The sequence below is a fragment of the Tetrahymena thermophila genome, assembly GCF_000189635.1.
Source record: "Tetrahymena thermophila SB210 genomic scaffold scf_8254666, whole genome shotgun sequence".
Taxonomy (NCBI): Eukaryota; Ciliophora; class Oligohymenophorea; order Hymenostomatida; family Tetrahymenidae; genus Tetrahymena; species Tetrahymena thermophila.
In genome coordinates, this window is record NW_002476433.1 from 441,172 (window position 1) to 468,465 (window position 27,294).

The window sequence follows — 27,294 nt, forward strand, 5'->3', positions numbered from 1 at the left end:
TATTTATTAATGAATGGAGTAAGTAATATATATTTAATAATAAATTCTCAAATTTATAATAATTGTTGAATTTATAATTTTAATTGGTTAAAGTCTCCTTCTTCTTTAATTTAAGATTTAATAAAACTTAAAGATTTTTTAGAGATAAGAATCCATTTGGATTTCTCTTGGCCATATTTATTCTCAAGGATTACTAATATGAATAAAGTCATAAAAGCATCACAGGTTGCAAACGAAGTAGTGAGTTATTTAACTTTAGTTAAATCTATTTGAGATAGTTTTGTAATTAAATTTTCATCAAATTACCAAATTCCTTCAGAATTTACCAAATTGAGTAAATCTTCAAGTTTTAGTAAGGAATGAGTGGTTTGATATTATAGCTTTGGTAAAGTTATATTTTATTATTTATTTTAATCTACTCTTTTACATTTCTCATCATCTTTCAACTCTTTGGATTTAGTCTTTTTTTCTTTCTTATTTTGTTAAGTACTTGATTAAAATGCGAATTTTCTACATTCACTTACACTTTCACTTTCACTACTAGATTCATCTGAACCTGATTCAATATTTTTTAAATTATTTACAAACTAATTTTTCTACTCGGATTCACAACTATTTTCTTCTAGTGAATTCATTTGTTTAGATTTCTTCATAGCTCTTCTTCTAGGTTCTACTTCATCAAGAAGGCTTGAAGCTTCTTTACATTTTTATGAAATCTAATTATTTAAATTGGACTTTAAAATTTTACAATCAATTGCAGATTAAGGCTTAGAAATGCTTTTGAAAGATTAATCTTCATAATGCTAAATATGCTAAGAAGTGTTAAATGATGGACTCTAAATTTTATTTTTTGGCAAATATTTTATAGAAGACGACAATTTTTGATTCATATCCCTAACTTTGCATTTTTTCATGATTTTCATTTAACTGAAATCTTTATCTTCTTCTTCTTCATCATCATCTTAACTATCTAAATCATCTTTTTCAAATCTAGAATTTTCATAAGTTTTGTTATGGCTTATGTTTTCAAACATGATTTTTTATTCATCATTTAATGTTTCAATTACGCATATCAAAGCTGTTCTTTGAGTAAGAAGCTGGTAGTCGATAGCTTACTAAACTAATTATTAACTATTATCATTTTATAATGAAAGATTTTCATTCAAATACAATTATTTTCCAATTTTAAAAACAGACTATTGTAGTTGAGGATTACATGTAAAGCTGTCTTACATCTCGAGCTTTATTTCTTTCTAAATTTTTTGTTTTTTGCGAGAGTCGTAATATTCAATCTAAATTCTTTTCTATTCATCAGTCAAGCTTGCCAAATCTACTAGAGGTTTGAAAAAGAAATGAATATTAATTATTTCATCCTTGAAAACGCAAGGAAAATTTGTGCTAGAAGGATATGTAGATTCGAAAACGGATTTATCATACATAATACTGAAATCATCAAATGTGGGAGTTATACACATAGAGAGCATATTAATTATAACTTCAGATAAATCACATTTAAGGTCAACAATTTTTGAAATACCTTTCCCTGCTATTGCACTCTAATTTATTAAATACTAGTCTGCTCCTGAACCAAAACCAATAGAATGAACTCTACTAAACTTGTTATTCTTTCTAATAAGACTTATAACTTATTCAGGCGAATCTACTTCACCATCAGTCAATAAGAATACTTGTTTGTTATATCCTTGAATCTTATTTTGTACAAATACATTTTTTAATGGTTTATAAATTTCAGTTCCACCTAAGTCAGCTTTATATTTACTGATATTTGAAATGGCTTTTTCCAAACTTTAACTATTGTACTTTTCTGATTGAGGAAATAGTAATTTGAAACTCGAACCGAAGCTGATAACATTAAAGTAGCTATCAGTTGGAAGACTTTTTAAGAATAATGTAAGAGCTTGACAAGCTCTATCAATAGGTTAGCCACTCATTGATCCACTTCTATCCAAGAGGAAGATAAATTCACTTCTTGAAGAATTCAAGTGATCAACTAATTCTTAGTTTAATTTTTGTTAAAATTCATCACTTAGGATATTATCTCCATTATTTATTGCAGCTCTAATAGTGTCATCTATTTCTTTTGTTATTTCTTCATTGAAATTAGGAACAAATGAAACCATTGCAGAGTGACTTACAGGAAGGATAGCGCTTTTAACTGAGTCTTAGTGAAATATTTTGCTAGATCCTAGAATTACTTGAGGATCAAACATACCTTCATAAGAAAATATAAGCTAGAAATCTATGTCTTTCTACAAAAGAGCATGACTTAGATTAAATCTTGCAGTGTTATCATCAATCATTATTTTTTCTACTGGATAGCCTCTAGACTCTGCATAAGAGATTTTACCTGTGCAGAATAGATCAAGTGTTAAGGCATTCTTACCTAATTTAGCTGAAACTTCATCTTCGCAGTATATCAGAGGAATATTAGCAATAAAATACTTATTTAACATACTGCTTAACTATTAAGTAAAAACGAGAGTTATTTCTACATGTTTATTTGGAGGTAAGTTTCCTAATAGAATTTTGCAGTAATCTTGATCTTTGATAGTTTAAGTCTGAGCATATGAAACAAAATTCCCTTAATTCTTGTTTTGATGATATTCTTTTTTGGCTTCAGTTTTATCTTTAACAATACCTTTGATGGTTTTTTAATCATATTTAGCTTCGAAGGATTCTAAGCAAACCCCTTCTTCAATTGGGAAAAAGTAAACAGTCTAAGAGTATTCATTGATTGATTTACTAATGAAAGTTTAGGATAAGTTTATATTAAGAATGTTATTTATGATTTAGCATTTATATTCAATGCTCTGTAAAGTAGCTGGCACTTTATCAGAGATAAGCTAAAAGTCTTAGGCTTTTAATTTTCTTAGCTTAAACATTTCTTTTTAGGTTTAATTATTGTTTAGAGTTTAATATCAAAAATTGTTTGATTTTATTATTAATTAGATTATAAAAAAATCTTAATCCTCTTTGTGGATGATATTTATATGATATTTGATAATGTATTTATTTATTGAATTGCGTCTCTATGAATTTTATGAAAAATAAATCATTAGATTATTTGTTTCTACAACAATACTATCAATATAATAAATTTTTGAGGGTGACAACCAACAAATCTTTTTTAAAATTAATAACTTTTATTGATTTAAAATTATAGTTTCTTAATATCATATAATATTAGTAGTGTAGAGCTAAATTACTGATCATTATACAATTCTAAAAATATATCTTTTTAGCTATTAAAATTTTTTTATCTGTGTTTATTTTGTAAAAAATGATTAAAAAAAATTAAGAAGAAAATCAGTTAGGCATTTAGTAAAATAATTTTCTATAAAAAAATTAAAAGTACTGAATCTATTTATCTATCTAAATATTAATTTAATGAGAAGAAGAATAAAACATTAAATCAAAATCATTATACACAAGAAAAAAATTTTAAAATAATTTTATAAAAAAATTCTAAATATATTTTAATAAAAAACAAACTCATAGATATTCCATGACACATTTCATTAATAATTCTTCTATTAAAATAATAAATTTAAAAAAATACAAAAAATTTTTTATTGTATTTTATATTTAATTAGTTAATATTATTTTTTAGTATTTTCTAATATTAACAGTTAAAAAAATGAATATTTTATTTTATTTAATTCTAAACAAAGGAAAGGATAATTAAAAAATATTTTATATTAAATATTTATTATTATAAATTTGTTTTATTAGAATAATTTTTTAAAAAAAAAAAAACCTTTTAAAAAAACTTGATATTAATATGAATATTTTGATTTAATTTTATATTATTTTTGATGAAATAATCTGATCATCCCTTACCAATTTTATCTATTTGTCTATTTCTAATCTAGATTATCAAAGAATAAATTAAGTATTTGATCTATTTAGCATGACTGGTCATATCTTATTATACATCTAATGTTCAAAAGTATGTTTGTTATCAGGTAATCTTAAAGAAAATATTCCTAAATTAATAAATTTTAATCATCAATTAAAAACCTATGATTTATTTTTTTAGTAATGATATTTATAAACCAATAAAATTTATAATTTAAAATAATTAATTATTTCAAATAAAAAGAGAAAGCAAATAGAACTAAAAAATGTTTAAACCTAGTTTTTTAGCTATATCCAGACTATTCATAGTTCTTATTGGTATGATCAAAGCAGGTTATTCTTTGATGATTTTCTTAAATTATAACTTTTTGATATTTAGTGAAGAAAGTTCTAACTTCTACAAATATCTTGTAACCTTTTTTGTAGGATCAATTTTGGCTTTTCCACTCTATAAAAACTTATCAAGAAACTTTATTCTCTTATTTGCAGAATCTCTCTATATTTTGATGATGATCATAATTCCATTTTCTTCTAACGACTTTAGAATTTATGGGTTCCTGTTAAGTGGCGGATTTTGCTTTTTACTCTATCCAATTTATTCAAATGAAAATTTACTAAAAGCTGACTAAAAAAAATCAACTATTATCGCATGGATTTTCATGGGATTAGGAATAATATATTATTTTTGGCTAACTTACCACTACTAGCTTAAGGAAAATTTCTAATGGAAAATTGCAGGTGCTTTAAGTGTTTTAAAGTCAACTGATAATATAACTCCATATGTTTTTGGTACTTTCTCAGTCTTGAATGTTTTACTTATCTTGCTTTAAAAAGGAAAGGAAACCATTTAATTTTACAAATTGAAACAAGACAAACAAAAAATCATTGAAATATCTGATTTACTTTACAGCGATTTTTATAGCAATAAAGTGAAAAATGAGTTTAATATAAATATTATTGAAAGCACAAGTAGTCTCCTTTTATATGGGATCTACAATAATAACGAAATGAATAGATAAGATAAATAAAAACTTTTGATCTAGATGTTTTCATTATCTTTTTTTATTGGAAGCCAAGGTCCTATGAGTAACTTAATTGATACCGTTATGAATTATTTGTATCTTCTTCAAGGAGATACTGATTATTTGAATCTAAAAATAAACTTTGGTAATTTTTCCTCATATTAATTTATAATAATTGCAGCAGTGTTACTTGGAATCTACGTGATTTTTAAAAAAAAAGAAATGTTGTTATTTGTTAATATATTCTTTGTCTTAATACAAAGATTTTAATTGTTAGCATATTATTATAAAAATGATCTTAGTAACAATTAAATTGAATATTCATAAATTATTTTGCTGTTTATACTAATTTCTAATTTAGGAGGATTAGGATCTTTTGTTTTCACAGAGCCCTTTTAAGTCTTAAAAATTCATGAGATAATTATTTACTTTATGTTTTTTTGGATTGGAAATATAGCTTAATATGCATTTATTCATAATTCACTTACAGAAAATGGTATTGAATTGATGTACTGTCCTTAGATATTAAGTATAATTACATTACTTCTGGTTATTCTATCTTTCTTATTATATTCCTGATATTACACAAAAAATAATAAATAACTTAATTTGATTTAATAAAAATTTCATAGTAAAATAAAGATAGATATAAATAATTAAATTTGATTCATCATTTTTTTTTGTATGTGAATTATATTTAATAAGAAGATTTTTGCTTGCTAATTTCTTTAAAATAAGTTTATTTTTTCTATGTTCTATTTTAAAAAAATATTAGTTAATAAATAATTCAAAATAAATTAAAGTTTTATAGAAATATTATTTATGTCATTTTTATCTCAAAATTTGAAAATCTTTTGATAATATATTAATTAATCGGTAAAAAAAGTAACATATAGAGACATATTAATAATTTCTGACGCTCTATTTAAATTTAGTCTTCTTTTTAATATTGATTGTTTTGATTTTTATAGTCCATAAATTACCAAATTACCTCGTAATTTTTAAATTTAATTTAGTATGTTTTGTGCCTGTTTAAAAATAAAACTTTAGAGTTCATAATACCAATATAAAATTTTATAACCCTAAAATATTTGCAAGCTAAGTTCAAATAAATTACATAATAAAAATAATTATTGGATTTTAGAGTAAAGGCGAGATGAGATCATTATCGTTGATCATAATTTAGAATTCATAGAACAAATGTGACACCAATATTCCTGTACCAAGTTTCTTAAATTTTATGATAAAACTTGAGACGTTAGTTATCTAAAAATGGTTTAATTATTAAATAAAAATTTTAAATATGTTAATAATTTTGTAAATTTTATTTTAAATAAAAATTAAAAAATATTTTATGATAAATATATAGAGTAAGTGATATTTTTAAAGAAAAAGCCAATAGTTATTTTATTGATAGGAATGAGGGAAACATTAAAAATTAAAAAGGCATTTAACTCTATATCTCTAAGATACTAAAAGTAATACATTAACATATATAGATATATAAGTTTGTAAAATTTAATTAATTAATTAATTGATTTATTACTTTTTAATTATATTACTTGTTATTAATTTATAAAGTATAATTTTTTTTGGATATTTTTTATTAATAAAGTAAAAATTAATTAATGAAAATAACGTGTTTTTAGTAAATTGGTATGTGATTCAATTCAATAAGCAATAAACAGAATTAGGAATTAAATTTTGTTTTAGTAAATAATAAATAATTATTTTTGCTAAAAATTATATAAATAGATAGACAGATGCTATATAAATTCAAAATATTTTAACTTTATTTATTATCAAATTTTCATAATATTTGTTATTTCTTGCTGCCATCGGTATCAAAAATGTTTTAAATATGCCAAAGGTATCATCACTATAAAATTTGCAAGTATACTTAATATTTCTGGAGGGTAATTCTTTTTTAACTAATCATTTATTTCGTAGGAATTTTACACAAATACATGCTGTAGCATTTATCCAATCCATAAAAACATAAAATAGATTAGTATTTCATGGATTTTTAAGACTAAAAAGGGTTAAGTGAAAATCATAGATCCTATTACTCCAAAATTAAAAAGAAGCCTAATCAGACAACTCCAATTATAAACATTATAATCAAAATCACTAGTGATATCTTTAATGAAATAAATTAAAAAAATAAAGTTAGTGATTTGAACAATTACCAAACTAATAAATAGCACTACTTTTCTTTTTTCACTAATCAAATAGATACTAACTAATACCACCGCTAATATTACAAATTAATACGATAAGCAATAACCGAAGTTTACCTTTAGGTACATATAATCTTATTCATCTTAAATTATTTCAAAAAATGGCATAATATTGGAAATTAAGCCATCAAAGGGATATTGAAAACCAATCAAAAAAGCTATAGAGAACATTTAGATTAAAAACTTTTACTTTTCTTTTTTATTGATTTCATTTTAATTGTTATTATCATATAAAAGAAGACTGTTTGTGCTTTCTACATCATCGATATTAAACTCTTATTCAATTTTATCAATATAAGTTTTTTTATAGAGAAAACTAGAGAGTTCAACTATTTTTTCTTTATCTTATTTAAGTCTATAAAATGAAATCGTTTCCTTGCCTTTTTAAAATATGATAAGCAAAATATTCAGTACTGAGAAACTACCAAAGACATAAGGAGTAATTTCATCAGACTAACTTAAAATATTTAAAATGGTCCAAACATTTGTATCGAAATTATATTTAGGTTGATAATGGTAAGTTAGCCAGAAAAAATATATCGCTCCTAATCCCATGAAAATCCATGATAAAATGGTAGATTTTCTTTGATCACATTTTAATAAATTTTCATTAAAATAAAATGGATAAAGTAAAAAGCAAAAACCACCACTAAACAAGTACCCATAAATTCTGAAGTCGTTAGAAGAGAATGGAATTATAATCATCATCAAAATGTAGAGAAATTCAGCAAATAAGAGAATAAGATTCCTTGAAATGAGTTTGTAGAAAGATAAAGTCAAGATATATCCAGCAAAAAAAGTTCCAGTGTATTTGTAAAAAAGTGTATTTGTATAATTACTCATTAACATAAAAGAGTAGCCTGCTTTGATCATACCAACAAGAATGATGAATATTCTAGATAAAACTAAAAAGTTAGGTTTAAACATAGCTTAAATTCTTTTTTTATACTTTTGTAATATTATTAACTTAAATTTATTATTAAGTATTTAAAATAAAAATTGCGATCACTATTTAAATAAAATTATACTTTCTTTATTTTTTATAAATAATAGCAAATTTATTTATTAAGAGACCTGGTCAGGTATTTATTAACTTATCAAATTAACAATAAAATTTGATTAGATTTGACCTATGAAATAGATAAAAATATTTAATACTTGAAATTGAAATGCTGATCAGAGATTTAATTAAGATTAATGTAAACATTAAACCTTTTTATCTATCAGATTATATAAGATGAGATATATAAATATTCCTGCATAATTATGGTATATTTTTTAAGATAGTATAAACAAATATTACTTAAACGAATTATTTTCTTGTGGATAACGTGATAAGAGAATAAATTACTGAAAAATATTTAATTTGTATTAGAAAAAAAATTACTATTTTAATCTTGGCATTTAAACCTATTGTAAAATTGTAAATTTAATTGTTACTTTTTATATTTGCTTTACATGTAGCACTTATATGTTTTAAATTATTTTGAACGCTAAAAATAATAATTGTATTCCTGTATCTGCTGTTAATAAAGGAAATGGATTAAAATTAATTATTATATTTTGATTATTTTTAAATAGAATAAATAAATAAATTACTTTTTAAAATTAGATGTTTATTTAATAATATTTATTGTAAACTATAATCCATCAAAAATTAAATTTGAAAAGATAAAATTAATTTTTAAGAAAAATAAATATGATAAATATGTGAATAAAATTTATGAGATAGATTAAATTAAAAAAATATACAGTGGTTTTATGAAAGAATATTTATTGTAACGTTAATTTAGATAAATATATTAATTTCAGATTCTATAGCTTTGAATAACATTCTATGGAATATTTTTAAATGAGCTAAATTAACTTTGATAAGTATTTTCCCAATCTACAAATTTTTTATACTTTCTGTAAAAGTACAAGAAATAGGTGTCGTATTGCTTATCTTTTATCTCATCTGCTGTGACTTCGCTAAATATAGATTCAAATTGGCTGAATATAATTTCAAGCAGTTCGGTTAATTGTTGTTTAGCCTTTTCTAATTTTTAAGAGAGTGTTTCAACTTCTCCTGCTTTTTCTTCTTCGTCTTGTCCTTGATATATATTTGAATTAACTTCTTCTGTGTAGTTGTGGAATGTATCAAAAATATTAAAAGTGATTCTTCTCAAGAAGAGCCAGAGTTGATGAACTTATCTTACAGATGCAGAGGAAGCTTTCAGCTCTTTTAAGTGTTCGAAGATGGAAGAAGCAACAATTTATGGTGTAATAAAATTGTTAGAGATAAATTTCTTCAAATAATGTTCAAGATTTGATGAGTTATTCTACCAGAATAATAGGAGAGTGTTTACAAGAGCGTTTTAAAAGACTTCTCCGTGTTCTTCTAATAACTTTTTCAACAAAGGAGCATATCTGTCATACAAGATTTTTAAGTGAGTGAAAGTCTCACAAGATCTGAAAAATAAGCATTCCAAGAAAACACTGATAACAAAATTTTTCTTTTCATTTTCATCTTCACCTTCATCGTCAATTCCTTCTTTCAAAGCCTCGTTGATTTCTTCGCCCATTTCTTCATGAGTTTTCTTTTGAACTAAAAGTTCCATGAATCTTTGAGCTAAAGGATCTTGCTAATATTTAGTTTTGATAATCTCTTTAACTTAGATAGGGGTAAGGAATTATAGTAAAATGTTAGCAGGAGTTTCGTCTTAGCCGTTGCTTCCCTTCAAAGCATTTTCAACTTTTTCTCTGCCACAAAGTAAACACAATTTGTAAATTATATCTCTCCATAAGAGAACTTAAGGATTGACTGATGAAGCAATTTCTTACTTAGAAACAGCCAAAGTAATTCTTTCCCATGGGAATGATAAATGAGTTTCACTTAAAACATGGCTTATGAACTCAGCCAAACTCTCCACAGAATCAGCTGTATATTCATTTAAATGGCGGTAAACTTCATTAAAAGCATCATAAATAATATCTGCACTTTCATCTTTCTTCAAAGAATGCAATGTATTTGCCAATGAACTAATTGTATGTAAATGAAAATTAAATTAATCTAAATTATTTTTTTCTAATAAACAAATAAAAAAGAAAGAAAGAAAGTAATTGCATCCATTTTATTTTGGAGAAATATTTTCTTATAATAAAAAAAAGCTTTAATTTGTATTTTGCTCAAACACACTTTCTAATTCTGAAAGATAAAAAGACAATTACATTACTTCTTTCAAATAAATCATAAATCAAAATTATTTACCTGAAATATAAAACTCTAGAAGCTATTTGATCTTCAAGAGTGCCATTTTTGCTTCTCACACTTTCGACAAATAACAAATCGACAAATGAATTAAAAATAAATTCAGCTTCTTATTTCTAAGTTTAAGTTTCTTCTCCACACATTCTTACAAGCATTTTAATTTACTCAAATAAATTTTTTTTAGATTGTCTAAAAAGTTAAATAGTTTATAAACTGTTTTCATGGAAAATTAGTCTTTCTGTTGTGATTCCATATAATTTTCTTGGGCTTTTCTTTTTACTGCTTTTTTTAATAGTACTTTGATTAGATTTTTTAGATTTTTTTGGTTTAGAACCTCTTCCTCCATCTTCCTCTTCATCATCATAGTCTTCTTCTTCATCTAATTCTTCTTCAATTTCTTCTTCCTCTTCGCCTTCTTCATCAGCTCTTTATTGCTCTTCTTCTTCTCTCAGACGCTCTATTTCCTCATCATATTTTAAGATTGTGCTGCTGAATAAAGGAGATTAATAAACACACTTAGAGCTGTTTCTGTTCTTAAATTCTACAATAAAAGAAAATTCTGGCTATTCAATATTCTTTAAGTCATTTGAAAACTGTAAATATGGTCTCTTTAAAGAAGGATGTTGATCTTAATTGACATCGACTGTCTCATTAGAGCTAGAAGAATGCTTTTTAGACTTTTCTAAATCACGCAAGATGCTTAGCCACAACATTTACAATCTATCATAATCTTTGTCTTTATTATATTTATTCTTGAATATCTAGATATAAGAAGTATCTCTTTTCTTCATTAAGTTTTGTATTTCTTTAATAATTTGTTCATATTCATGGCCCATTTTTTTCATCAAGTACTCTTAAACATATCCCAAACTTCCTACAACAATAGAAAGATAATATTCTCTTTCTTCTTAATTTTCTAGCTACTTACATTGATCTAGTATTTAAACAACTAATTATCTGTAATTAAATCCATTAACAACACCAATGTTCATGAGTTCTCCCAAAAATATCAAAATGTTCTTAGACTTAATTCTTTCACCTATTTTTATTTATCAATTGAATTATTTTAAATTTATCTATTCATAATAATTGAAAATATAAATTGTCATAAGAAAAAATCTTTTTTTTTAAAAGAACTTTAGTATCAAACAAAGATGAGTTTGATTGAAATGATTTTTAAATTTATTGTTGGTGTTAAAAAAAGTCTTAGTTTCTTTGTATTTTATTTTTATTGTTGAATTTCAATTTTATTTGTTTCAATCTAGATCATTTAATAGGAAATTTAATGAAATAGATGACAATAAAAATGAGTCAATAATTATAATATGAAATTGCTTCTTTACCATTATCAAGACTCTTTTGGAACTAGTCAGTGATTCTTTTAAGTAGTTCATCAAAAATACTCTTAGACTTTAAGAAAACTAAAGAAAGTACGGTTGCATAAACTGCTTGCTTAAATGACAAAAGGGATACTGAATCAACGAAATATCTGATTAGTACATCTTTGTATTCTACTTTTTCGGGTTTTTGGGCATATTCAATAATTTAATCAGCCAACTTTCTTATTGACAACACAAATGTTTTAGGGCTATCTTCACAAACTCTAACAACTAAAATCTTAATTCTGTCGTTTTCAGATAGCTTTGCTTTATTCTTTCTTATTTAATCTTCGAATTACTCTGATGTAGTTTCGATCTTGCTGAATTTGCTTTGCTATGTTTCCTATTTAGATTCCGATTAAGTGACTTGCTAGCTCATGAGATATGATCAATTCTTTTTCTATTATTAATTTAAATATTTATTTATTGAGTGTTTGCTTAGTTGCTTGCTTGCTTGCTGGTTGAGTTAGGTATTCTGAAGATTTTAAATATGTAAAAATTGGATTTAATTGAGTTTATCCTTTTCAAATAATAAATATATCTTTATTTACCTTTATTGCTAATAAACTTTTATATTAAATCTTATTAACTCTTATCTATAAAAACAAAAAATTTAGATTTTGTTTTGATCTACCGCAAAATTTAAAAAATTAAATAATTGCAACCATATGGAAATATATAGGACACTACATTAATCATTCTTTTTTTGATGCAGCTAGATGCAAATCTGAATATAAACACCAAATACATATCTTTTCTTTTAACTACTTTTCACTTTGTAATTATAATTTATGCACAAAACCAGCAACCCAAAAATAATTAAATCAATATTTATTTGTGCTTATGTTTTTCTATAAAAATTAATGTTTTATTTAATAATTATTTTTAATAATATTTTTTTATCTTATTAAAGTAAACAAACAAATAAATAATAAATTATTGTTATTTTAAATCGAAAATTTTATTGAAAATTGAAAACAAATTGTTAACTTTGATAAATTAAATAAATTTCTATTTGCATAGAACATGTTTTATTTAAAAAAAAATATTTTCACTATTTCTTCTCACTTTAATTAAGTTAATCTTAAATTTTAATACAAAAAAGTAAAAATAATTGTGTAAAATAATGAAAAATTAATATTTTGTGTTTGTGATACTTGATACGTTGATATATACTAAATGAAAACAATTATTTTCAATTAGAAATTCCTTTCAATTATTTTCTTTTTATTTTAAAAAAGGAATGATTAAATAAATTAATTAAGAAAATTTTTAAATTTTGCATGAAAATTTTGTTTAATTTAAAGAGAATAAATATATTTGTTTTCTTTTGAAAGTAAATCAAAATAAAAATATTCTAATACACTGTTTAATCAAAAGTATTTTTTATTATTTATTGCTAATCCAGGTATTGAAATTCCGCTGACTGGATACTTAATGTCAGCGGAATTTCAATAAGATTTTATTTAAAATTTGAAAGCTAAGTAGCCTTCTTGCTTTTTTTATTTTAATTTGTCAGAATTTATCAGATCTACCTGTGATTTTATTAAAAAGAAAGGCCTTTTAATTTTTTGTGAAAAATTAATTTTTTTGCTTTAAATTCATAAAATTTGATTAAGATTTTTAAATTGAGAAAAAAGAAAGAAATAGAAGGTTTAGACACTTTTTTCATTCAAATATGAATGAAGCGCAAAACATTCTTTTTTTACATAGAATGTTTTCGAAAATGTGTAAGAAAAATTTATTTACCCTTAGTCTTCATTTTTTACCTTCAAAATTTGACAAAAGGTTTTCAATTTTCAAAAAAAATTTTCAAAATTTAATAAAAATAGGTTTATAAAAAAAATTAAAAAATAGAAAGTGTAAAATTAGCTTTAAATCATAAAAATTAAATGAAATATCACGATCTGTACCTACTCAGTTCGTGATATTTTAATTACAGGATTAGCTATACTTCTATAAACATATTTAAAATTGAGAATTATCGATATTCTAAAAAATATTATTTTTTTAATTATACTCAACCACAACAAACAAACAAAGCAAACATATTAGAATGTTGTTATTTTTAAAAATATGATTATTTTCAAATTTATCTTGTTTCTTTCTTGCTTGCATATTTGTTAGTATATTCAATTAGTTATTTTGTGTATTTTTGATTTTATTCTAAAATTAAAATGGGAATACTCAGTTTATAGCTTTTTAAAATAAAGAAAATATTAATAATAAATAGACTTATTAATTAATTAATAGTAAAAAAGATACATTTGAATAAAAATACAAACTTATAAAAAATGGATATAAATTAATTGATGAATAATCAATAAGGCAACTCATTTGACATTAGTGAGGTCCCAATTAATTAAACGCAAAGAATGAAAAATTAGGCAATGTAGTTAGAATAGTAGCAATAGCAATTGTAGTTACTTGATTATTAAAAAAATTAAGATTAGTTTGCTGAAAATTATGTGAACTAAAATAATATTTAAATGATACAAAATCTTCCAGATTAGCCTATCATTCCAGAAAATTTTGTGAATCAAGTAAATTAAAATATTTAACCAAGGTTTATGTCTCAAAATGCTAACTTATAATAACATAATTTTAAATCATACTCCTCATAAAAGTTTAATTTTGCTTAGCAAAGTGCTCCCTTTAATTTTGTGAGAAATCCAATTGAATAATAATAAATGTAAATGCAAAATGCTTACCCAAATATGATATACTAGAATTATTAGGTTCAATAGCCTTAGGAATATGGATACCTTATATGTAGATAGCACGATAATTCTAAAGTGACCTTTATTTGTTTCTGTACAAATTGTTAGGAGTATAGCAGATTCGTTTGTTCATAATGCATAAAAAGAAAATATCATTCATAGCACCTGGATTAATTAATGCCTATTGAGGAGCTTTAAAGTTTAAACGATGAAGATTTCTTACATTAAGTTGGTACTGTAGATTCACAATTAGAAGAAATCAAAAAAAAAGGTGAATCATTTTATGATGAAAATCTAGAAGACATAGAACACTAACTAGGAATTTTAGAAAATGATTTTAATTAAATGTTTAAATAAACGCGTAAAAACATTCTCGTACAAATCTCAGAAAATAACAGTAATTAGAGTGAAGAAATGTCTAAATCGCTCCATAAAATTTAAGAAATGTATTGCTGTGGTAAATTAAAGAAGAATATTTCAGAATTTATAGAGAGTCATTAACTTCAAGACTAAAGGATTAAGCTAGAAGATGTTATAAAAAGCTATGCCACAATCTACAATTCTGTAAATTATTCAAATTTTTTTCTCTTAAAATATTATTAAATACCGAAGATGATCATATTTTAATTTCCAAAGATTTTCAAAATTAAAAACCATTTGTTAAATATATTTTTTTGGTATATTTTGTTTTGAGTTTCTATTATCTGTTAGATAATTTAGGATAGAGTACAATAAATATTTCTAAAAATTTTTAAAATATGAGACAATTTCTAATTTTGTATAAATAATAGAATTAATTATTAGAAGATTTGCTGCCTAAAAAGAAGTTGTAGGTTAATATTGGTAAATTAGAATAGGTAAACTAAAAACTCTCAGAAGCAATAGCTATAATGTCTGAAGTCACAACTTCTTTGAATGAAATATAATTAAAGTTTTAACCATCTTGCTTTGGAGATTCTAACTAATATTTAAGAATCCAGAATAATGGATTGACAGTAATATTTGCATAAATTTACATAAATACTAAAATATATTTATTTACTTAAAGATAAAAAGCTTGACTTAGGATATCGCAGTAGCTTTTACTTAGAAAGCACTAGTCCCCAGTCAAACATATAACATCTAAATTAAAGTCTTAGAAGGGGATATTTCAACTCACATTTGTTGGGGAGTTTTACTAGTTAAAGAAAAGTATGTTAAAGACACTCAAAATTTGGTTTGGCTTACCTCTGAAAAGGGTGTATTTTGTTGCTTTGATGGTGATTGTAACCAAACACCTAACTCTCTTAAGTCAGAAACCGAAGTTTCATAGAAACTTGAGTGCCCAGAATTCAGTATTGCTTTCAATTAGCAAAATAAAATATTTAAAATTGTGAGTAAAAATTAGAAATTTAACTATACACTAAAAGATTCTAAACATATTATTGAAAATGAAAAATACTACTTAGGTCTTGCTCTTTTTAAGGATTTAAAAATAAGCATAAAGGTTGATTTATGAGTGATAATATTAATAAATTTATATTCTTTGTGTCTTTCAATTAAATTTTTATTTTTAGACTGAAATATTAATTATTCACGATCTAATATTTTTTTGTTTTGTTTTTACATGTTTTTTTGAATACCACTCCCTCCACCTATCACCTAAGGATGTAAGGAGGGAAAATAAGAAAACCTATCTTTAATATATTTAATTTCAATATTCTAATTTCTCGGAAATAATATTTGTGCTATCAAAAACCTTTTTATGATTCAAACTTTATCACACTTGTTTAATTTAAGCCAAAAATTAATAAAATTAAGATCAAATAAGAAGCAAAAAAGAAAGAAGATGGAGGAAGAACTAAACGAAAAATATGTAATTTTTTATAAGTTAAATAGCGTGTGTTTTTAAGTGTTATTTTATTAAATAATAGTAAAGCCAATATGCTTTAGATACTTCTTATGAAGTTATTGATATCTCAAATAATAAGACACAATAAGTAAAAAATTTCGAAATTACCAAAAACAAATTTGATACTAAAATGGATATTGAAAATCAGAAGACACAATAACCAGATTTTACAGAGAAATAAAATGGTCTTTCAGTTAAATATCAAGAAAGCAATCTCTACAATAACTATGGTTTGCCATAAGCTAAATAGGTTTAATTGAATATGGAATAGACTCTTTATTAAAAAGAATAATAACCAATTTAAAGCGCATCCAATCAATAAAATTTAAATATTAAAACTACAGCAGTTATTGAAAATAAGTTTTTAGAGTAGTAAAATATATTGAACTAAAATACTATTTTAGATACTGTAACTAAATTAGATGGAGATTAAAACAAAAATAAAGAAAAAACTAATACTAATATTGAAAAAAAAAGCGAAAATGAGTAATTACTAAATAAATTAGCTTAGAATAAAGATTATTCATAAATAAATTATGGAATTTTTAAAAATTATAATTATATAAATTATTAAACAGATTAAAAATTAGATTAGTTTTACTCCTAAAATTAACAAAAATAATAGGAATATACATATTCTGAAAAATAAAAAGAGTAATATTTGAATGCATAAGAAATAAAGTTCTAAGATTTTAAAAATCAAAATATTTATGATGATAAATAACCACCATAAGCAATCGAATAATTAGAATAGCTAGTTAAAGAATAATAGGTCTTCAGCGATTAAGGAAAAAGCTAAACTAATTAAGGCAACATTTTTACAAAAATATTTAATAAAAAAAGCGATTTTCCTAATTAATTATATAATCCAACTATTATTAATAAATGCAACCCATTGAATACAAATATCAAAAATAAAATATAAAATCCCAATTTATCAATTAAAATCGAAGATATTATTAAATATGCTCCTCTTAAACAATTTAGCATTTCTATAAAACAAACTATATACAACAAACTAATCTAAAGTTTGAGTGATGAAGATAAAAAATAAGAATTGCATATTTTAAGATGTGTAAAAGATATTGATCTTCCTAAGAATAAATTATGTGAAGAATTATTAAAAACTGAATTAAAATAATAGTAAGATACTTTCTCTTATTTTAAACCTCCCCATGATGAATGTCATTGGTATTTAAACTTTGCAGACAATAAGCTGTTCGGTTTTTATACATCAGCCCTCTATGCTTAAGATGAGTTACAATGCACAGAAATGCCTATGCTTGCACATGTGAAAGAATACTTGGAAACCTAAAGATCTGTTCCTAATCTAAAACCTAGAACTTAGGAAAAAGATGAGCCAACACCTGTCTTAATAGTAAATGTTCCTCGTATTGGAACTATTGACATTAATCCTGATTAAAAATACAGACAAGGTCTTTATGGAAACAATTTTAGATAGCTCAAAGAATAGGATTTACCTTAAAAATTAACAATATTTGAGAAAGAAAATTTAGTTTACACAAATATAATAGCCATGTCAGCTATCGGGTATGGAAACGGGTAATATACTAAAGATTAAATAATATTTACACTGTATACAGCTTACAAAGCTTTCAGATAAGCTTTAGAAATCACTAATTTATACTATCCTAATTAAAAGTGTGTTATTCATACAGGAAATTGGGGATGTGGAGCTTTTGGCAATAATTACCAATTGATTGCAATTTTGCAAATTTTAGCAGCAAATCTAGCAGGAGTAGATAAAATGTATTATCACACTTTCAGTTAACATGGAACTGATTAATTTAATATAGGATAAGCAATTTATTACTAGATAATATAAAATTTAGCTTCTAATAAAGGTGAAGTAAAAATAAGTAAAATTATTGAAGAAATATAAAAAAAAAAATTTGTTTGGGGTTAATCAGATGGAAATTGACATAAAATTATTTCAATAAAAATCTACTTTTATTGATTGAATTTTTAAATCGTTTTTAATAAACAAACACATGGTCCACAATTATATAAATATAAATAAAAGTTAAATTATTTAATGCTTTTTTGTGTCTTTTTATTTATTTTTTTGACTATTTTTTATTGAATTCACTCTTAACTCTATTAATATATTATTTCGAAAGGATGTATTTCTTATTTATTTGTTAATTCTTCAATATTTTATTTGATATTTTCAAATCCTTCATTTACTGCCAAAACAATGTCTAATGCCTATTTTTTTTATTATTAATCAAAAGTTATAAATTTTATAATTTATCTAAATTAATTATTCAAACTGCCACAAATTATTTTATTAAATTTTTTTTTTTTTGAAGAAAGTAAGTTATATTTTTATTACTTTGTGCATCATTTGTGGTATTACTTTCTCTTAGCTAGTAGTATCCACAAAAAGTGCTGGATTTGTGTTAACTTCAAGTAAATAAGGTTTCAAATTCTAGTCAATCAGTATATCAACACCAAGTAATTCGTATTAACCTACTTTCTTTTCTAATTTTGGATAACCTGCTAAAACAACATGTCTAATTATTTTTTTTATTTGATTCCACATCTCATTTTGCTTTTCTTATCCAAATTAATAAACCTTTTCAACATATTCCTATATATAAAACAAATATTAATTAATTATTATCAAAATCTATTTTAGATTGATTATCCATTATAATATCAAATTAAAGCAAATAACAAAAATTACTGAAAGTTTCTCAATAGTCCATATAGAGTCTTCTTTATGTGCTTTAAAATCTTTATGAGATTTTTGAATTGCATTATTTGTAAGGTGGCAATATTTATTATTTTTGCTCTCTACATCTTCTAAAGAGTATTCCTGCAAACATACTCTAGCATATCCTTTGTTGAATAGAAGCAAAAGGGGTTTTGTACTAGCAATCAGTCCATAACACCTTATATCAAATTTACGCTTATTAAGAAGGAGTGGTTCTTTAATATACTTTTAAATAATAGAGTGATGTGAAATACCATCATATTTAAATTTAGGTTATTCTTAAACTTTATTTGTTTCTTAATTATCTAATGAACTACTTTATTGGTCTTTGCTATCATTTTATATACTATTTTTTTATAATTATTCAATTTAATTATCTTCAATCGAATTGTCTTTTTTAATCAAGTAGGCTGTTGTATATTCTCCTAATTTATATTTCTTTGTTTCTACGAATTCTCTCTTGAAAGTTACTATATCTCCAATCATTATTATTCCTCTTCCCATATTGTTGTTATGTGGTTTTAATATCCAAATGCTATTTGGATCTGTTTCTTAAGTTAGGAAAGCTATTTCATCACTCATCATATCTAGTTAGTAGCTCTCTGGGAAAAAATCTTTAGAGCTTATTTCAAGATCAGCAATATTTTTATGTTCTTCATAAGATTTCAGCAAATTAACTAAACCAACTTTGCTGGTAAAAATGTTAATATTTGGAATGTGGTTTACAATCTATACAATATTAATATTAAAATTCAGTTAGAAAATTATTTTAAATAATTTTTACTTAGGTTGCTTCTTTAAAAGAAAAAAAGTCAATTTCAGAAGTTGTCTAAACCCACTTAAAAAAATATTTATTTGAAAAAGCCTTAGAAGCATCTAGTAAAGTGTAGCCAGGAATATTTGAAAAGTATTTTCTTATTAGATTATCATTATTACCCTTTCCAACAAACACATATTTAGACTCATCTTTTTTAGTTTTAATACTTTATTTTAAAGAGAATTTTGCCAATTAGTTAGCAGCCTGTTGTACTTGTCTATTTTCTTTATCCTCTTAATTTTCATCTATTTCTTCTTTTTAATCTGCATCTTCGTTTTCTTCTAATGTAGGATCTGAAAATACTGAAAATTTATCTGGAACCCAAAGATCTCTATCATCTCTCCAAGGATGTTCCTTACAACAGGATCTAATTTAATTAAAAAAGTATTGAGATTCTGTAGGATAAATAAATTATTTTTATTACTAGCAAATACCATCAAGCCAAGGATCTAACGATCTATAATAAAATTAAATATCATAGTAATTTTTGCTGACAAACTTATAGCTATCATGATATTAAACAAAGCCCTTCTGCCATCTTGCTCCTATATATTATTAATTAAATTAGGAAATTGTTCAGCTAAAAATTCAAATTTAAAAATATGATTGAAAAAATTTAAACTTCTTTAATAAAATAAATTAAAAGAATTATTTTAAAATTCACTCAAAACTTGAGCTTTTATTCACAAAAAAGCTTATAAATATAAATTGAATGCAACTTAAATTTACCTATTGTTTGTTCACCTGTCTCTCCTCCAGTAAACACTTCTACATGCACCATCTTATGAGGGAAAGGTTTAAGCTTTTTATATTTTTCCAAAATTTATTATATTAATTGACTGATCACTTAGATTGATATTTATTTACTTTTTCGTTATAGTAAGTTCCAGAATAAAAAATTAAATCACCAGGCTTCATTTCTTCAAATTTTACTTCTTTTGGGCAAACATCAAACTGATAAGCCTAAAAAAAAATATGAATTATTAAACAAGAAACAAGTGAAAAATGAATAAATTTTTTTTATCTCAATTATATCTTTGATTATTATTATTAATACCTGATTCCATCTACCAAGAGTAAATCCAAAGTCTTCTCTGAGATCATAAACAACCTATCTTATCAAACCACAGCAATCTAAATAAAGAGGAGCATTATGATGAGATTCTCCTTCAGTCCAGTACCTAATTATTGAATTGAAAATATGATTTTAGTGTTTATATAATTTATTTTTTATTCAATTACTTTCTATGGTAAGGAACACCAAAGTACTTTTTACACTAATCAATAAACTTTTATCTTAAAGCCTCTTTAAATTCAGCAGTTCTCCTTTCATCTTATTTCTTAGCTTTTAAATATTTTGCATGTTTCATTTTTTCATATCTTTCTTTTCTAAACTTCTAAAAAGATTCTTAGAGAGACTTTTTACTTGCATCGTTTAGGTCTTCTTAGTTATCGTTATTTTATTCGACCTTTAAAATTTCCTTTTCTAGATTGGTATCAGCCATTTAAGAGCTTATATTTTAAGAATTTAAATACTTCTATATGTTTGTTTGTTTGTTTTCTTAATTTATTTTTAAATTACAAAATTTTTAAATATCTTTCTTTTCTATATTTATTGATATAATTATTATTAAATCAGCACTTTTCTAATGAAGATTTAAAAATTTAAAAACCACAGATTGCATAAATGCTGATGGACAATCTTTTCTCTTTAATCTCATTCTATCTGTAATGAAGTATTGTTTTTATAAAATTATAAATTTACTAATCAGTAGAAATAATTTAAGAATTTTATTTACAAATAAAAACTTTAATAATTCTAAAAAATTTTTTATTTAACATATAAACCATTATTTTAAGCATTTAGTTCTACCTCAAATTGCTTCAAAAATTCAAAGCAAAAAGAATGAATTTCTAAAAATAATAAGAACTACATCACTTTATTTTAGAAGGGTAACTGGTTATATTTGATTTTGAAAATAATATTAATTTTGTAATATGTTTTCAATTTAAATAAACAATTATCAAATTTTAATTTTTATCTTTCTTATTTTATTAATGAGATACCAACTCTTTTAAATATTAAAAAAATATTTTGAATGTTAATGTTTTCAGAAATTTAGTATCTTTTTATGTCTAAGATAGATTTTTTATTTATTTAAGATGCAAAATTTGTCCTTAACTATTTCAGAGTCTTTAAATATTATTTATTAAATATTCTTAATTGAAATTAATAATAATCAAAAGTATTTTCTTGTTTTATTGACTTTTTATTAATATGGATGGATGGTATTTTAATAGCAATTTCAGAGGAAAAATATTTGTATACTTTTGTAATTTTTGCAATGAAATTTAGGTGCTTAGATATTAGAATATATCAATAAAAATATAAGGGGTAAAGCGTTTTTATTCAAATGCCATCAATCAAAGATTTTCGATTTATTTATATTTCAAAATACCTAAAAAATATTAGTTATTTATTCTCAAATGTTAATTAGTAAAATTATTAATTTAAAGCAAATAAATAAATCTAAAATAAATGAGTAGTAGCTATAATAAAGCTTTGGGTACTAACAACAATAAGAATACAAAAAATAATTTAAAGGATACAGAACAGAAAGGAGGTATATAGATGAACGTTTAAGGAATTCCTTTAAAAAATTAGCAAGTTTAAACAAATTAAATTCCAGCAGCAGGAAAGCCTAGCAAAAAAAATGATAAAAATGACATGCTGAATTAATTAAATAAAAAAGAAGAAAAAGTGATAAAAAGTGAAGGATCTTAATAAGCTTAAAGTCAAAAAAATACAACATAGGTCAAGAAGGATAGCTAAATTAAAAATTAAAGTCAACAATAATAACATGAAAGTAAACATTCTACTGATAATAATAGTAAAGCATAAATTCCATAAAATGGTAGTAATGCACCAAATTTGTAGTAAATTAAACAACAAAATTATGATTACGAATAACATGGATAACAACATTTTGATAGTGACTAGGGAGAAGAATAAAAAGAACTTTAGCCAAATACAAATGAATTATCTGATAATGCATTGAAAAAGTAAAATTTAATTTGCTAATTGGGCAATTTGGCTCTTTAAAGAGATGAATCTAAAGTTTAAATCAATAAAATTTGTGAAGACAATAAGAACTAAAGTATAAAAATTAGGATTGACTAAGATAATTCATTTGAAGCAAGCATAGAAGATTTATTGAAATAAAAAATTAAAGATTTTTAGATAGAAAGCAAATTAATAATATACTCAAACTATATACACAGTTTAAATAGTGATGATATCAAATTAGCTATGAAATATATCAGAATAGTTGATAATATACCCTTGCCTTAAATTACTAATCCTAGTATTACTTATGATAGAAATAATTTCACCTACAAAGAGAGTATTTATATGTATGAAAAACCGACAAGTGCATTAGAGAGACATTGGTATGTTAACTTTGCAGATTAAAACTTATTTGATTTCTATAACACATCGTTATTTGCATAGGATGAAATCTAAGTTAGTGAGCATCCTCTCCTTGCTCATGTCCTTGAAAAAGTTTAAACACTAAAAAGCAAATACCCTTAGCTAGCTCCTAAAACTTATAATGGCCTTACTCCTACTCCAATTTTAATCACCAACTGCCACAGATTAGGTACAGTAGATACTTAAGGAGCTAAATTTTATGGTAATAATTTCTAAAGAATGACAAAACAGGAACTTTAAAAGAATATGAAAGTATTTGATAAAAATAAAACTGTTTCTAATATAATTTGTATGGCAGCAATGGGATATAAGCGTGGATACTATACTTAAGAGCAAATTAAATTTACACTTGAGACAGCTTATAAATCCTTTTATGCTGCAAGATATATTACTGAATAATATAATATATGCCATAAGTGTGTGATCAATACTGGAAACTGGGGCTGCGGTGCATTTGGAAATAATCCTGAATGTATTGCATTAATTTAATTAATAGCTGCTTAACTTGCAGGAATAGAGATTCTAGTTTATCATACATTTAATAAAAATGGAACTTACAGTTTCAAAGACGGATAAGACTACTATCAAAAATATGTCCTTAATATGCAAGGTAAGAACCCAAAATTGGATGATATAGTTAATTACATTTACAACATCAAATTTAAATGGGGTTAATCAGATGGAAACTGATTTAATGAATATGATAAAAATTGGTTTATTATTATTTCTTTTCAATCAATCAATTAATTATTTTTTTAATAATTTATTCCAATTTCTTAAACAAAAAATTAAATTTAAAGTAAAAATTATTTAATGTCTTTCTTTTGTTTTTTTATATTTTTTATATAATTTTGGAGATACTTATTTTTTATACTTATTAATATTTAGATTCAAATAAATTTTCATTAAATAAATTTACTAAAAATTTTCAAATTTCACTTATATATTGCATTTGCTTAAATTTTTTTATGGCTTAGTGATAAGATAATAATCAAAAAAATATAATTTAAAATTTTCAAAGAAATATAAAAAATAGAGGTTTCATTTATTTTAACTTATTAAAATCTAATAAATATATTTTATTTTTTATCCTTTTAAATAATTTTTAAAAATAATTAACCATAATTTTTTAAATAATTTAGTAATAGAAAGAATATATAATTTTGATTTGTTTTCAAACTTTTTTTTAGATAAATAAAACAATTAATTAGGAAACAATTAAATAAATACTATTCAAAGAATTTTTTGTAAGTCTTTTAAAGGTTTATTTGAGAACACCAATTCGTAAACAAGTTAAGTGTGCTTATTGAAGAATTTATACTTTTCATATGAAATGAAAGGTATATTTTTAACTTTGTATTTATAAAGTTTAGACAAGATAGTTGACTTGATAATTGTATTTCTGTTTTCTAAAAGAGAATATGTTACAAAGTTTATATTATCTTAAAATGTATCTATATCATTCACTTTTTAGTTATATTACAAGCTATAGTTTATTGGTATTTCACTAACTAAATAGTAATGGTAAGGGCCATTTACCTCAACGACAATATCTTAATTAATAACGTAATCAACTGAGAAAACATCTTCCAAGAATAACTCAGATTCAACACTATTAAGTTGGGAAGAATTAGGATTTTCTTTTTTATCTTATAAAATCAAGTCTTGAAGAATTTATTTTTGAAATTCTGAAATCTTGCTAAATCCAGCTTATATAAAGGCTTCTTTTAAGTCACTTATTTAATTTTCAAAATGCTTACTAATTTTAATTTGACCTTTAAAGAAAGTTTAAGTTAAAAAATAAAATTAGATTTTCTCTTGAAGTGTTTTGTTTGGTTAAGAATTGAATTATATAATAAAATCTGTGATTAATGACATATTTTCTATTGTACAGAAAAGAGGACTTTAAACAAGTTAGTAAAGAGGAGCTTCTGGCTAGTTTTCTAATTTAAGCATTTCAACACTGCATGATATTTTTTGCTAATTGTTCATTTTTTCAAAGTGCTTATTTAAGTAGAAGTTAATTTAATTTTTAGTGAGAATATCCATTTGCAAAGGGAAATCGCCAAAGAACTACAATATTTTAATGAACTCTTAGTGCTTGAATTTTTGAATCTAGTTATCTTGATTTAAAGTATTTTCTAGCAGTTTTAAGAACTAGAAGTTAACAACACTAGAAAGTTACATGATTTTAAAGAGATCAGCAATATTTAATAAAGTGAGTTTGATTTGATTTAGTTAATTTTATTAGGAAATATTCTCATCATTATGGCTTTCATATCTTAGATTGTTATTTAAATAATTATTTAAAGAGGAAAGGTAGTTGACTGTGACAAAATTGTAAAATCCATGATAAAATGCAGTCTTTTAATTTAAATTGTAATTGTATAATCCCTTTTATGTAATTAATTCAACAAATTTAAAAATATTTTCTTTGTTTTTAGAGTTCTGTTCAATTAAATGTATAAAGCATTCACTAGGGATTTCGCTTAACTTTTTAATGCTAAAAATTTAAATTATTTTAATTAAATTTTTTGAATCAGAAACATTCCTCTTTAAGAGAATTCCGTCAAATACTTCTTCTAATAAATACTCTTACAAATTATCAATGCTTGATTTCTAAATAAATTCATTTTATATCTATTCATTAGGAGACATGTTTTGGTCATTTAATTCTTCTTAGTTTTAAATATCAATCCAAAATCTATAAAAAGTATTTTCTCTAAATTGCTGCTTAAATTCTTAAGCACTATCAATTTTATTTATTTAGCTTTAAGATTGTTCAGTAAGCTTTAATGTTTAATACAATATATCTATTTAAATATCCAACAACTAAATTTCATCTTACTCTTTGTTTTCAATACTTTAATTTTTTAGCTTTTATTAATGCTATAAAAGCTATATCAGGAACTAAGTGTTTTAAAAAATATCAAAATTTAACTTGCTCAAAAAATTATTTTATGAAGATAATGAGGATTGGAATATTCTAGACAAGGAAATAAAAATTTATGAGTTTAACAAAATATCTTTTGCTTCATTTAAAGTAAGATATTTCATCCATTCGCTAAACATTCTAGAAAAAGTACTAATTAATACATCACTTGATGAATTACAGATAATTGAAAAATTAAATAAATCCAACACTAAGACCATAAACTGCATATAATTTTAAATTAGCTCATTTTTATTCTCAGGTGCTATCGTCTTGTCATCTAACTTCTATTGAATCTTTTTAATTCGCAAGTTAATAAATAGCATTCTATTTTGTAGTATATCTCCAATAAATTAGCATTCATTTTATGTGTATTCTGCTTTTAATTTAAGAGGATTTATAAAATTCATTTTTTCATAGAGAATTGAAGTAAATTCATTTAATTGTTATGAAATTTTCTTTGATTCTTCTTAGAAAATTCTTTCATCATTGATTGAATTTATTTAGCTGATTGTATATTTTTATGAAGACTACTTCTCATAAACTTGAGAAAGATTCTCTTTGAAGTAATTAAACCTACAAAAATATTATAAACTTTGCCTTTATAATGCTAAATTTCTCACTAATTTAATCATCTCTTAAAATATTTCTGTTATTATTTGGTATTTTGCCTATTAACAATTTAGAAATTTCTTCTACTTATTAAATTTGAAAATGCAAATTAAATTGATATGTTTTTAATAGAATTATTAATTATCAAACTAATTTGCTTATTATTCTATTTAATATAATTAAAAAGAATTTGATCCAAATTATCACTTTTTGATTATTCATTCACAAGATATTATTATAAGAAAAGATCAAAATTAAACAAAGTTATTAAGAAAATAATCAAAGAGTTAAAAATACTTTAACATTCATATTAGTATGAGAA

At 23.4% G+C, this 27,294-nt stretch overlaps 10 protein-coding genes across 10 annotated transcripts; 5 read left to right on the forward strand and 5 right to left on the reverse strand. All coding sequences in view use genetic code 6, as the record gives it.

Moving 5' to 3' along the window:
- Positions 1–47: 47 nt before the first annotated feature.
- Positions 48–2,903, reverse strand: TTHERM_00404210 (type A von willebrand factor domain protein; the record flags this gene model as incomplete). The annotated part of the gene is made up of 2 exons (XM_001014096.2): positions 48–697; positions 749–2,903. 2 exons carry the CDS (start codon positions 2,901–2,903, stop codon positions 48–50), a joined length of 2,805 nt encoding a protein of 934 aa, XP_001014096.2.
- Positions 2,904–4,145: 1,242 nt separating this feature from the next.
- TTHERM_00404220 (transmembrane protein, putative) lies at positions 4,146–5,480 on the forward strand (the record flags this gene model as incomplete). The annotated part of the gene is made up of 2 exons (XM_001014097.2): positions 4,146–5,046; positions 5,263–5,480. 2 exons carry the CDS (start codon positions 4,146–4,148, stop codon positions 5,478–5,480), a joined length of 1,119 nt encoding a protein of 372 aa, XP_001014097.2.
- Positions 5,481–7,121: 1,641 nt separating this feature from the next.
- Positions 7,122–8,068, reverse strand: TTHERM_00404230 (transmembrane protein, putative; the record flags this gene model as incomplete). The annotated part of the gene is made up of 2 exons (XM_001014098.3): positions 7,122–7,155; positions 7,332–8,068. 2 exons carry the CDS (start codon positions 8,066–8,068, stop codon positions 7,122–7,124), a joined length of 771 nt encoding a protein of 256 aa, XP_001014098.2.
- Positions 8,069–8,949: 881 nt separating this feature from the next.
- TTHERM_00404240 (MIF4G domain protein) lies at positions 8,950–12,149 on the reverse strand (the record flags this gene model as incomplete). The annotated part of the gene is made up of 3 exons (XM_001014099.3): positions 8,950–10,162; positions 10,392–11,430; positions 11,735–12,149. The coding sequence occupies 3 exons, from the start codon at positions 12,147–12,149 to the stop codon at positions 8,950–8,952; spliced, it is 2,667 nt and encodes an 888-aa protein (XP_001014099.1).
- Positions 12,150–12,206: 57 nt separating this feature from the next.
- TTHERM_000404259 (transmembrane protein, putative) lies at positions 12,207–12,745 on the forward strand. Its single transcript, XM_012797237.1, has 2 exons — positions 12,207–12,262; positions 12,388–12,745. Exon 2 carries the CDS (start codon positions 12,562–12,564, stop codon positions 12,736–12,738), a length of 177 nt encoding a protein of 58 aa, XP_012652691.1. The 5' UTR covers positions 12,207–12,262; positions 12,388–12,561; the 3' UTR covers positions 12,739–12,745.
- A 1,319-nt stretch (positions 12,746–14,064) lies between these two features.
- Positions 14,065–15,988, forward strand: TTHERM_00404260 (hypothetical protein; the record flags this gene model as incomplete). The annotated part of the gene is made up of 3 exons (XM_001014101.3): positions 14,065–15,054; positions 15,282–15,485; positions 15,539–15,988. The coding sequence occupies 3 exons, from the start codon at positions 14,065–14,067 to the stop codon at positions 15,986–15,988; spliced, it is 1,644 nt and encodes a 547-aa protein (XP_001014101.2).
- A 246-nt stretch (positions 15,989–16,234) lies between these two features.
- TTHERM_00404270 (poly (ADP-ribose) glycohydrolase) lies at positions 16,235–18,323 on the forward strand (the record flags this gene model as incomplete). Its single annotated transcript, XM_001014102.4, has 2 exons — positions 16,235–16,345; positions 16,404–18,323. The coding sequence occupies 2 exons, from the start codon at positions 16,235–16,237 to the stop codon at positions 18,321–18,323; spliced, it is 2,031 nt and encodes a 676-aa protein (XP_001014102.4).
- Positions 18,324–18,487: 164 nt separating this feature from the next.
- Positions 18,488–21,443, reverse strand: TTHERM_00404280 (tubulin-tyrosine ligase family protein; the record flags this gene model as incomplete). The annotated part of the gene is made up of 9 exons (XM_001014103.2): positions 18,488–18,610; positions 18,738–18,995; positions 19,092–19,850; positions 19,906–20,305; positions 20,363–20,483; positions 20,668–20,740; positions 20,806–20,901; positions 20,996–21,119; positions 21,181–21,443. 9 exons carry the CDS (start codon positions 21,441–21,443, stop codon positions 18,488–18,490), a joined length of 2,217 nt encoding a protein of 738 aa, XP_001014103.2.
- Positions 21,444–22,216: 773 nt separating this feature from the next.
- On the forward strand, positions 22,217–24,118 carry TTHERM_00404290 (poly (ADP-ribose) glycohydrolase; the record flags this gene model as incomplete). Its single annotated transcript, XM_001014104.2, has 1 exon — positions 22,217–24,118. The coding sequence occupies one exon, from the start codon at positions 22,217–22,219 to the stop codon at positions 24,116–24,118; it is 1,902 nt and encodes a 633-aa protein (XP_001014104.2).
- Positions 24,119–25,416: 1,298 nt separating this feature from the next.
- Positions 25,417–26,271, reverse strand: TTHERM_000404309 (hypothetical protein; the record flags this gene model as incomplete). The annotated part of the gene is made up of 1 exon (XM_012797238.1): positions 25,417–26,271. The coding sequence occupies one exon, from the start codon at positions 26,269–26,271 to the stop codon at positions 25,417–25,419; it is 855 nt and encodes a 284-aa protein (XP_012652692.1).
- Positions 26,272–27,294: the final 1,023 nt, after the last annotated feature.